Below are 12472 nucleotides of genomic sequence, written 5' to 3'. Positions count from 1 at the left end.
TCTCTGGACATGCTGGTTGTAATGGGTGAGGTCACCGCATGTGTGGGAGGTGGGACAAAGGAGGTAACAGGGGTATGCAGAGTGGGTCTAGGGGCTCCATTGTGAACTAAAACAATTATAACTAACCTGAACAACAGTATACAAGGCATATTGACATCTGAGAGAGACATACAGCGAGGCATACAGTAATCACAGGTGTTGAATTTGGAAAGCTGGCTAAAAACAGTAGGCGAGGCTAATCCGCTAGCACAACAAACAGCAGGTAAAATGGCGTTGACTAGGCAACGGGGCCGACAGGTAAGACAAACAAGCGTGTGTTTTGAGTGAGGATTTAAACGGTGTGTTTGCGTGTGGGACAGTGTGTGTGGTGACTACGGTTGAGTTATGACTCTGGAGCTAAAAACAATACAGATCTCTGCTTTTGTCAGACGAGAGGCGCTACTATCACTGGTTTCGGGTACTAATGGGTACTATTTTGACTGGTTTCATTTGGTTCAAAACCCTGTGTTGCTTTACCATCCCATTAGGAGGGAAGATGATAGGTGATGAGGAGGGGTTTAGAAGGGGGTGTTGCTGTTACAGTGGTGTGATGTTCAGTGTTTCTTGTTCAGATCTGTGGTTTCAATGTTTTCTATTAAAATAGTTTTTCTAGTTTGGTTTTGTGCTTTATCATCTTCCTCTTCCCTTCTCCAACCTCCCCTTCTCTATCCCTCTCTCTTCCCTTCTCCAACCTCCCCTTCTCTATCCCTCTCTCTTCCCTTCTCCAACCTCCCCTTCTCTATCCCTCTCTCTTCCCTTCTCCAACCTCCCCTTCTCTATCTCTCTCTTCCCTTCTCCAACCTCCCCTTCTCTATCCCTCTCTCTTCCCTTCCCAACCTCCCTCTCCAACCTCCAACCTTTCTCTATCCCTCTCTCTTCCTTCTCTATCCTCCCCCTTCTCTATCCCTCTCTCTTCCCTTCTCTAACCTCTCTTCCTCTCTCTATCCCTCTCTCTTTCCCTTCCTTCTTCTCTATCCAACTTCTTCCCTTCTCTATCCCTCTCTCTTCCCTTCTCCAACCTCCCCTTATCCCTCTATCCCCAACCTCCCCTCTCTTCCCTTCTCCAACCTCCCCTTCTCTATCCCTCTTCCCTTCTCCAACCTCCCCTTCTCTATCCCTCTCTTCCCTTCTCCAACCTCCCCTTCTCTATCCCTCTCTCTCCCTTCTCCAACCTCCCCTTCTCTATCCCTCTCTCTTCCCTTCTCCAACCTCCCCTTCCTTCTCTTCTCCATCCCTCTATCTCTTCCCTTCTCCAACCTCTCCCCTTCTCCAACCTTTCTCTATCCCTCTCTCTTCCCTTCTCCAACCTCCCTTCTCTATCCTCCCCCCTTCTCTAACCTCCCTTCTCTCCCTCTCTCTTCCCTTCTCCAACCTCCCCCTTCTCTTCCCTTCTCCAACCTCCCTTCTCTATCCCTCTCTCTTCCCTTCTCCAACCTCCCCTTCTCTATCCCTCTCTTCCCTTCTCCAACCTCCCCTTCTCTATCCCTCTCTTCCCTTCTCCAACCTTCCCTTCTCTTCCCTTCTCTATCCCTCTCTCTTCTCTCCAACCTTCCCTTCTCTATCCCTCTCTTCCCTTCCCTTCTCAAACCTTCTTCCCTTCTCTATCCCTCTCTCTTCCCTTCTCCAACCTCCCCTTCTCTATCCCTCTCTCTTCCCTTCTCCAACCTCCCCTTCTCTATCCCTCTCTCTTCCCCTTCTCCAACCTCCTTCCCTTCTCTATCCTATCCCTCTCTCTTCCCTTCTCCAACCTCCCCTTCTCTATCCCTCTCTCTTCCCTTCTCCAACCTCCCCTTCTCTATCCCTCTCTTCCCTTCCCTTCTTCTCTATCCTCCCCTCTCTCTTCCTTTCCCTTCTCCAACCTCCCCTTCTCTATCCCTCTCTCTTCCCTTCTCCAACCTCCCTTCTCTATCCCTCTCTCTTCCCTTCTCCAACCTCCCCTTCTCTATCCCTCTCTCTTCCCTTCTCCAACCTCCCCTTCTCTATCCCTCTCTCTTCCCTTCTCCAACCTCCCCTTCTCTATCCCTCTCTCTTCTTCCTTCTCCAACCTCCCCTTCTCTATCCCTCTCTCTTCCCTTCTCAAACCTTCCATTCTCTATCCCTCTCTCTTCCCTTCTCCAACCTCCCCTTCTCTATCCCTATCTCTTCCCTTCTCCAACCTCCCCTTCTCTATCCCTCTCTCTTCCCTTCTCCAACCTCCCCTTCTCTATCCCTCTCTCTTCCCTTCTCCAACCTCCCCTTCTCTATCCCTCTTCTCTTCCCTTCTCTCTCTCTTCCCTTCTCCAACCTCCCCTTCTCTATCCCTCTCTCTTCCCTTCTCCAACCTCCCCTTCTCTATCCCTCTCTCTTCCCTTCTCCAACCTCCCCTTCTCTATCCCTCTCTCTTCCCCTCTTTAGCCCCTCACCCCCACATATCTCTCCTCACCTTTCCCCTTCGGTCTGGACTCAATATGAAGTTATCTTCACTGTAAGCCTGCTACCTGTAAGAGTGAATGTTTAATTCAGACCCTGTCTGCAGGTAACTGTTACACTAGTGAAGAAGTGAGGTAAAGCACAGATGCAGTGATGCTTAACAACTACAGTGACTATACAGTCCTAATATGGTAATGCTAGAGGAAACTGGATTAAATGTTTTTCTGTACGGCAAGGGAGACCCTCTTTCGAGATAAATATAGTGAAATGGCTTGGACAGCCTTTTGCAGCCCAGGGCTGATGTCTCATCCTGGGCATGGCACTGTAGGAAAGTCTCAGGCTGCAAGTAGGGTGGAGGCCTCAGTGAAGTAGCAGCCTCTGCTGGTGAACATGTGAACTGCCACTCAGCAGATCTTGCATAAAACCTTAGTGAATCATAATTTGACATTTGTGTACACACGCAATTCACACGTTTCTAAATTGTATGTTGCTGCTGTCAATAACATAATTGAAAACAAATGTATTTTAAAGAGCAATTCAAAGCCTTGGTTCAGTGTGTAGTATTTTATTATTAGGAGCCCCATTAGCTACTGCTGAAACAGCAGATACTCTTGAAACATGACATAATATTGAACATTAATGGACAGAACTACATACATTTAAAATAGGAATTCACGCTTTCATACCTTCCTGCTTTAGCTTACGTAAAAGACCAATCAGTATCTTGTACTGAAAAAGAGTTGAGCTACTTGTCTCCACTGGTGTTTGTTCCAGTATATTTAGAGTTTGCAGGCTGCTGTTTGTGTGAGCAGTAATGTGTGTGTTAATGCTCTGATTATTAGTGTTGATGTTTTCTGCGTTTCAGATGTTCCTCGCAGAGTCCGGCAGGAGGCTGTGGTCCAGTTGGGGTCGGGGCAGGGTCTGGTAGCGGTGCTGGTTCTGACGGGCCGCGGTACTTCAGTGTGATGTGGTGTAAGGCCAGTGGGAGGAAACACAAACGCTGGCAGGGAGACGCTGTCCTGGTGACACGAGGGCGCACCGCCACGCTTAAAGACATGGAGGGCAAGGACATCGGCAAGGGTGAGTGTGTGAACATTTTAGGTTTCCCCAAACACAGATTAAACATAGTCCTTGACTAAAAATCATGCTCAATGGAGAATTCTGATTTGAAAGTGGTTTTAGTCCAGAACTAGGGCTACTCTGTGGCCAGGAGAGCGGCCCTGAGAGGGTTATTTTCCGAGTGCATCGGAGAGTGATTCAGATTGTGTGTGTAGGTAGTGGCTATAAGGTATCAGAGCTGGCATCGCTGGGTGAAGGAGAGACCTTGATGATAGGAGCTAAACAGGTGGAGGTGATGGGACTCGTATCAGAGCTGGACTACAATAAGGGCCGCTGTTTCCTTGACGTCCATGTGGAGAAGGAGGAGCCTAAGATATCAGCTCCTCCCCCCTCACGACGCCCAGCTTCCAAACCGTTCTGCCGTCCGACGCTATTGGGCGGAGAGACTGATAGGGGAGTGGCCAAGCCTCAGGAGGAGGGGCCCTGTAAACCACGCCATGACCCTCTAGCACCAGGTAAATACACAGACATACAGTACACTCTCTCTCTCATCACACACACACATGAAGTTACACATTCTCACACACTTCAAACACACCATACTTATCATCTCTCTAATGGTGTGTGTAGGAGCCATTGTTATGCCCCGGCCCTCAACCAATCACCAGTGGGCGTATAACAAGGCAGGCCTCCCACTGGTGGACGTGGTGGTTGACCCCTACTTGACCGCTCACCTCCGACCCCACCAGCGAGACGGCCTGCTGTTCCTCTACCAGTGTGTCATGGGGATGAGGTAATAGGAGATGTGTGTCTGCTCATGATGAATCCTCTGATCACTCCAAAATGTAATGTTGTGTTCCACAAGGCTCTGTGCTGGGGCTGCTATTTATTTACTTTGATTGAATATGCGTGTGTGGTGTGTGTGTGTGTGTGTGTCAGGGCTACATGTAGGTACGGTGCTATCCTGGCAGATGAGATGGGTCTGGGTAAGACCCTCCAGAGCGTGGCTTTGACATGGACGCTGCTAAAGCAGGGCCCATACGGCGGGAAGCCGGTTGCTAAGCTTGTGCTGGTGGTTGCCCCTGGCAGCCTGGTGCAGAACTGGGGGGCGGAGTTTAAGAAGTGGCTTGGCCGTGAGAGGATCAACGTCTACACTGTTAACCAGGTAGGGGTGTGTTTTATCAGCGTCTACACTGTTAACCAGGTATGGGTGTGTTTGATCAGTGTCTACACTGTTAACCAGGTAGGGGTGTGTTTGATCAGTGTCTACACTGTTAACCAGGTAGGGGTGTGTTTGATCAGCGTCTATACTGTTAACCAGGTATGGGTGTGTTTGATCAGTGTCTACACTGTTAACCAGGTGTTGTTTTAACCAGGTAGGGGTGTGTTTGATGTTAACCAGGTAGGGGTGTGTTTGATCACACTGTTAACCAGGTAGGGGTGTGTTTGATCAGTGTCTACACTGTTAACCAGGTAGGGGTGTGTTTGATCAGTGTCTACACTGTTAACCAGGTAGGGGTGTGTTTGATCAGCTACACTGTTAACTACACAGCGTCTATACTGTTAACCAGGTAGGGGTGTGTTTGATCAGCGTCTACACTGTTAACCAGGTAGGGGTGTGTTTGTTTGATCAGGTGTCTAGCGTCTACACTGTTAACCAGGTAGGGGTGTGTTTGTTTGATCAGCGTCTACACTGTTAACCAGGTAGGGGTGTGTTTGATCAGCGTCTACACTGTTAACCAGGTAGGGGTGTGTTTGATCAGCGTCTACACTGTTAACCAGGTAGGGGTGTGTTTGATCAGCGTCTACACTGTTAACCAGGTAGGGGTGTGTTTGATCAGCGTCTACACTGTTAACTGTTATCACGTCTAGTTAACCAGGTAGGGGTGTGTTTGATCAGCGTCTACACTGTTAACCAGGTAGGGGTGTGTTTGATCAGCGTCTACACTGTTAACCTAGGTAGGTAGGTGTGTTTGATCAGCGTCTACACTGTTAACCAGGTAGGGGTGTGTTTGATCAGCGTCTACACTGTTAACCAGGTAGGATCAGTGTGTGTTTGTTTGAGGAGGAGGAAGAGGGGAGTGTGTTTCCCTGTAGTGCTGTTTCTGATCTATATGGTGATGTGTGTGTGTGTGTGTTCCGTGTTGTGTTGGTCATTAGGACCACAGGGTGGAGCTGTTTGCAGCGTCTCCTCTCCACAGTGTATTAGTGATCAGCTATGAGATGCTGCTTCGCTCTCTGGAAGTGGTGAGTTGGTTCACAGCAGCTTATCTAACAGGGGTGGGAAGTACCACTGTTACAACACTGTTGAATTACACCTCAACTCCTAAATGACACAGATTAGGAGTACGATGGATGATACACGCATGGGACATTATAACGTTGTGTGTGTGTGTGTTGTGTGTGTGTGTTGTGTAGGTACAGAAGCTGGAGTTTGGGCTGGTGATCTGTGATGAGGGTCACAGGTTGAAGAACAGCAGCATCAAGACTTCCTCTGCCCTCAGCGGTCTCAGCTGTACACGCAGAGTTATTCTGACAGGTACACACACAGCCCTCTGTTTTATTGACCTTTTACTTTCTCCTAGTGTTTTCTCATCTATTGTGTTTGCTGTACTGTAGGTACTCCTGTCCAGAATGACCTGCAGGAGTTCTATTCCATCATAGAGTTTGTGAACCCAGGAATTATGGGGTCGTCTGCTGCCTACAGGAAGGTGTACGAGGAGCCAATCCTCCGCTCCCGACAGCCCATCTGCACTGAGGTACATTACCCATCTACACTCTCTGTCTCTATACCTCTACACTATCTCTCTATTGTACGCTCCCGACAGCCCATCTGCACTGAGGTACATTACCCATCTACACTCTCTGTCTCTATACCTCTACACTATCTCTCTATTGTACGTTCACAACAGCCCTCCTGCACTGAGGTACTGTCTGCATCTCTATCTCTGTCTCTATACCTCTACACTATCTCTCTATTGTACGTTCACAACAGCCCTCCTGCACTGAGGTACTGTCTGCATCTCTTATCTCTGTCTCTATACCTCTACCCTATCTCTCTATTGTACGTTCACAACAGCCCTCCTGCACTGAGGTACTGTCTGCATCTCTATCTCTGTCTCTATACCTCTACCCTATCTCTCTATTGTACGTTCACAACAGCCCTCCTGCACTGAGGTACTGTCTGCATCTCTATCTCTGTCTCTATACCTCTACCCTATCTCTCTATTGTACGCTCACAACAGCCCTCCTGCACTGAGGTACTGTCTGCATCTCTTATCTCTGTCTCTATACCTCTACCCTATCTCTCTATTGTACGTTCACAACAGCCCTCCTGCACTGAGGTACTGTCTGCATCTCTATCTCTGTCTCTATACCTCTACACTATCTCTCTATTGTACGCTCCCGACAGCCCTCCTGCACTGAGGTACTGTCTGCATCTCTATCTCTGTCTCTATACCTCTACACTATCTCTCTATTGTACGCTCACAACAGCCCTCCTACACTGAGGTACTGTTCCCATCTCTTTCTCTCCCTTCATTCCTTCTCTATATCTCTCCCTGTAGGAGGAGAGAGTTTTGGGGGAGGAGCAAGCGGCTGAGCTCTCTCGTCTGACTGGTCTGTTTATTCTGAGGCGGACCCAAGAGATCATCAACCGCTACCTGCCACCTCGTCTTGATTGGACAGTGTTCTGTAGCCCCTCCCCCTTGCAGCGGGAGCTGTACCAGGCTCTCCTCTCGCACCGTGTCATCCGAGCCTGTCTACAGGGGTCGACACAGACTCACACACACCTCGCCTGCATCACCGCCCTGAAAAAGCTCTGCAACCACCCAGGACTGCTCTACTCCACTGTACAGGTATGACACACAAAGACACGATGATGATGACAGCAATGATGATGATGATGATTGTGTGTGTGTTCCAGGAGCGTTCTGATGGCAGCTCAGCAGAGGGTTCTCTGTATGAAGGGCTAAGAGGTGTCTTTCCAGAGTCTTACTCTTCTGGGGGCTTCAGTACAGCTGACTCAGGGAAACTACTGGTCCTGTCTGACCTACTGACCACTATTCACCACCTCAGCCCTACTGACAGGTAGGTGTGTGTGTATGCGTATATGTGTCTGTGTGTACGTGTTTGTATGAAGTGCGTCAAGGGATCCGGGCACACTGGCATTGGTTTGTTGACACCATAGGGATCCTATTAAATTACTAGATGGGCTGTCATAAACCCTCAAAGTTCCAGAATGGAGTGAAAATGGCAGCCATATTGGCCAGGGAGAAATCCAAACCTGTCTAATTGGAATGAATGGCCATAGAGGCAGGATCCAGATGTTTCTTATAGAGGAAAATAAAAGCAAAGCATGTGATATCAGAAATTGTGTAATAGATTTGTCAATTGTCAACCTAAAATATTGTCATATAATTATAAATACAATTTATATGGATTTTATACACATTTTCTTTATAAATAGCCTTTGAAATATATGTAAACAGACCATAAATGTCAACATTTTTCTTGGAAAGCTGATATATGTTGCATTTACAACTTGTCTCAGTCCCATCATCAACTGATTGACTGTGTTGTTTCAATGGAATGTTGGCAGTTAATTAGAAACATTTCTATAATCATTCCTCTAAAACTGGCTGGCTTAAAATGCATTACTTTATACAATATCTTATCACAGCACAATATCTTATCACAGAACTCCCTGACCAACATGGTTGATCTTTAGACCAATATAAGAAGGTTCATGTCCAGTCTAGTATTCTAATTCTATGGTTGACACACTCATACTCTACATTTACATTTACATTAGAGTGATTTAGCAGACGCTCTTATCCAGAGCACATAACCGTGAGATGATCTTGACCATCTTGATCCTGTGTGTGTGTGTTGCTGTATGTGTGTGTACAGGGTGGTGTTGGTGTCCAACTACACTCAGACGTTAGACCTACTCCAGGACCTGTGTGTCCACCTGGGCTACACCTACTGTCGCCTGGACGGCAACACCCCCACCATCCAGAGGCAGCGATTGGTGGACAACTTCAACAGCCCTCACTCCGCCCACTTCCTCTTCCTCCTGAGTTCTAAAGCCGGAGGGGTGGGGCTTAACCTGATCGGCGCCTCCCACCTGGTCCTATACGACATCGACTGGAACCCTGCCAACGATATACAGGTACACACACACACTCACTCACCAGCATTAGTGTATGTTTCGTTCACATCTGAAACACACATGTACACAAATTTATTTATATAGCCCTTCGTACATCAGCTGATATCTCAAAGTGCTGTACAGAAACCCAGCCTAAAACCCCAAACAGCAAACAATACACGTTACTGGTCAGTCAGTACCTGCTATGCTCTTGGAGGAGTGAGGACGAGGAAGAGGCCTTCCTCCTGATGTGGTAGTTTGGCTGATGTGTGTGTGTCTGTCCCCCTCCAGGCAATGTCACGAGTGTGGAGAGACGGACAGAAGAAGACTGTTCACATCTACCGCCTGCTCACTGCAGGTACCATAGAGGAGCGTATCTTCCAGAGGCAGGTGTCCAAACAGGGGCTTTCTGGGACAGTGGTGGACTTGGGGAAAGGGGCGGAGCACACCAGCTTCTCCTCCAATGAGCTGCAAGATCTCTTCAGTCTGACGGACACACCCTGTCTCACTCACGACCTGCTACACTGCAGCTGCAGTATGGACGGAACAGCCCCGGGTAATATACAGTGCCTTGCGAAAGTATTCGGCCCCCTTGAACTTTGCGACCTTTTGCCACATTTCAGGCTTCAAACATAAAGATATAAAACTGTATTTTTTTGTGAAGAATCAACAACAAGTGGGACACAATCATGAAGTGGAACGACATTTATTGGATATTTCAAACTTTTTTAACAAATCAAAAACTGAAAAATTGGACGTGCAAAATTATTCAGCCCCTTTACTTTCAGTGCAGCAAACTCTCTCCAGAAGTTCAGTGAGGATCTCTGAATGATCCAATGTTGACCTAAATGACTAATGATGATAAATACAATCAAGTCTCCGTATAAATGCACCTGCACTGTGATAGTCTCAGAGGTCCGTTAAAAGCGCAGAGAGCATCATGAAGAACAAGGAACACACCAGGCAGGTCCGAGATACTGTTGTGAAGAAGTTTAAAGCGGTTGGATACAAAAAGATTTCCCAAGCTTTAAACATCCCAAGGAGCACTGTGAAAGCGATAATATTGAAATGGAAGGAGTATCAGACCACTGCAAATCTACCAAGACCTGGCCGTCCCTCTAAACTTTCAGCTCATACAAGGAGAAGACTGATCAGAGATGCAGCCAAGAGGCCAATGATCACTCTGGATGAACTGCAGAGATCTACAGCTGAGGTGGGAGACTCTGTCCATAGGACAACAATCAGTCGTATATTGCACAAATCTGGCCTTTATGGAAGAGTGGCAAGAAGAAAGCCATTTCTTAAAGATATCCATAAAAAGTGTTGTTTAAAGTTTGCCACAAGCCACCTGGGAGACACACCAAACATGTGGAAGAAGGTGCTCTGGTCAGATGAAACCAAAATGGAACTTTTTGGCAACAATGCAAAACGTTATGTTTGGCGTAAAAGCAACACAGCTCATCACCCTGAACACACCATCCCCACTGTCAATCATGGTGGTGGCAGCATCATGGTTTGGGCCTGCTTTTCTTCAGCAGGGACAGGGAAGATGGTTAAAATTGATGGGAAGATGGATGGAGCCAAATACAGGACCATTCTGGAAGAAAACCTGATGGAGTCTGCAAAAGACCTGAGACTGGGACGGAGATTTGTCTTCCAACAAGACAATGATCCAAAACATAAAGCAAAATCTACAATGGAATGGTTCAAAAATAAACATATCCAGGTGTTAGAATGGCCAAGTCAAAGTCCAGACCTGAATCCAATCGAGAATCTGTGGAAAGAACTGAAAACTGCTGTTCACAAATGCTCTCCATCCAACCTCACTGAGCTCGAGCTGTTTTGCAAGGAGGAATGGGAAAAAATGTCAGTCTCTCGATGTGCAAAACTGATAGAGACATACCCCAAGCGACTTACAGCTGTAATCCCAGCAAAAGGTGGCGCTACAAAGTATTAACTTAAGGGGGCTGAATAATTTTGCACGCCCAATTTTTCAGTTTTTGATTTGTTAAAAAAGTTTGAAATATCCAATAAATGTCGTTCCACTTCATGATTGTGTCCCACTTGTTGTTGATTCTTCACAAAAAAATACAGTTTTATATCTTTGTTTGAAGCCTGAAATGTGGCAAAAGGTCGCAAAGTTCAAGGGGGCCGAATACTTTCGCAAGGCACTGTATATATATATATATATAATCACACCCGTTGTCTGCTTGTGTTTTTATTTTATGTGTTTCTTGTGTGTATTATAGAAGAAGGAGAGGATGCTGCGTCTGATAGGCCGTGCCAGCTGGGTCGTCAAGGTGACCGTGGTGGGGCAGGGCAGAAGCATCTGAGCATGTCAGAGCTGATGCAGTGGAGACACTTTGCAGGGGACACACACACCTTCAGAGATGCTTACCTGGACCATGCACAAACCCACATCTCCTTCGCCTTCCAGTCCACCATCTCACACACCACTCAGTAACACACACACACACAGGCTTTCCACAAATTACCTCATGCAGAGACCAAAGAAGTGTCCCTTTCTGAGAAACATTGGACTATGTTATTCTTTCTTTATATTCTCTACTGTTTTTACAGTTTTATAGAAGAGAACGTGTTTATGGAATAAACTGCTACGTTATACTGCGTATTCCATCTGTCTTTTTTTCTGTTGCAGAAATAACAAGATGAATCAAATCAAATGGTATTTGTCACATATACATGGTTAGCAGATGTTAATGGTCACATATACATGGTTAGCAGATGTTAATGGTCACATACACATGGTTAGCAGATGTTAATGGTCACATACACATGGTTAGCAGATGTTATTGGTCACATACACATGGTTAGCAGATGTTAATGGTCACATACACATGGTTAGCAGATGTTAATGGTCACATACACATGGTTAGCAGATGTTAATGCGAGTGTAGCGAAATGCTTGTGCTTCTAGTTCCCGACAATGCAGTAATAACCAACGAGTAATCTAACCTAACAATTTCACAACAACTACCTTAAACACAGAAGTGTAAAGGAATATGTACATAAAAATAAAAATATATGAGTGATGGTGCAGAACGGCATCGAGTACAGTATATACATATGAGATGAGTAATGTAGGGTATGTAAACATATAAAAGTGGCATAGTTTAAAGTGGCTAGTAATACATGTATTACATAAAGATGGCAAGATGCAGTAGATGGTATCGAGTACAGCATATACATATGAGATGAGTAATGTAGGGTATGTAAACATTGTATTAAGTGGCATTGTTTAAAGTGGCTTGTGATACATTTTTTACATAAATGTTTCCATTATTAAAGTGGCTGGAGTTGAGTCAGTATGTTGCCAGCAGCCACTCAATGTTAGTGGTGGCTGTTTAACAGTCTGATGGCCTTGAGATAGGATCTGTTTTACAGTCAATCGGTCCCTGCTTTGATGCACCTGTACTGACCTCGCCTTCTGGATGATAGCGGGGTGAACAGGCAGTGGCTCGGGTGGTTGTTGTCCTTGATGATCTTTATGGCCTTCCTGTGACATCGGGTGGTGTAGGTGTCCTGGAGGGCAGGTAGTTTGCCCCGGGGGATGCGTTGTGCAGACCTCACTACCCTCTGGAGAGCCTTACGGTTGTGGGTGGAGCAGTTGCAGTAGAGAATCTCAGTACTGTAGTTACTATTGGTAGAGATAGAGAGCCTCAGTACTGTAGTTACTACTGGTAGAGATGGAGAACCTCAGTACTGTAGTTACTACTGGTAGAGATGGAGAGCCTCAGTACTGTAGTTACTATTGGTAGAGATAGAGAGCCTCAGTACTGTAGTTACTACTGG

At 46.5% G+C, this 12472-nt stretch overlaps 1 protein-coding gene across 1 annotated transcript; it reads left to right on the top strand.

Annotated features, from left to right (window-relative positions):
* The first annotated feature begins 267 nt into the window (after nt 1-267).
* Nucleotides 268-11284, top strand: LOC135575037 (DNA repair and recombination protein RAD54B-like). The gene is made up of 13 exons (XM_065027173.1): nt 268-297; nt 3327-3528; nt 3723-4022; nt 4138-4300; nt 4447-4672; nt 5668-5754; nt 5926-6046; nt 6127-6266; nt 7074-7364; nt 7433-7596; nt 8419-8680; nt 8951-9215; nt 10909-11284. The coding sequence occupies exons 1-13, from the start codon at nt 268-270 to the stop codon at nt 11121-11123; spliced, it is 2466 nt and encodes an 821-aa protein (XP_064883245.1). The 3' UTR covers nt 11124-11284.
* The last annotated feature ends 1188 nt before the right edge of the window (nt 11285-12472 follow it).

The sequence above is a fragment of the Oncorhynchus nerka genome, linkage group LG14, assembly GCF_034236695.1.
Source record: "Oncorhynchus nerka isolate Pitt River linkage group LG14, Oner_Uvic_2.0, whole genome shotgun sequence".
Classification (NCBI taxonomy): domain Eukaryota; kingdom Metazoa; phylum Chordata; class Actinopteri; order Salmoniformes; family Salmonidae; genus Oncorhynchus; species Oncorhynchus nerka.
Note: the sequence above shows the minus strand (reverse complement) of the source record. Positions and strands in the feature narration are given on the sequence as shown.

Excerpts from the sequence above, each read along its gene's own strand:
- LOC135575037 (XM_065027173.1), top strand. The coding sequence starts at position 268 with ATGGCGTTGACTAGGCAACGGGGCCGACAG. Across the intron at positions 3,529-3,722 it reads GGGCAAGGACATCGGCAAGG|GTAGTGGCTATAAGGTATCA; the intron begins GTGAGTGTGTGA and ends TTGTGTGTGTAG. Across the intron at positions 7,365-7,432 it reads TGCTCTACTCCACTGTACAG|GAGCGTTCTGATGGCAGCTC; the intron begins GTATGACACACA and ends TGTGTGTTCCAG.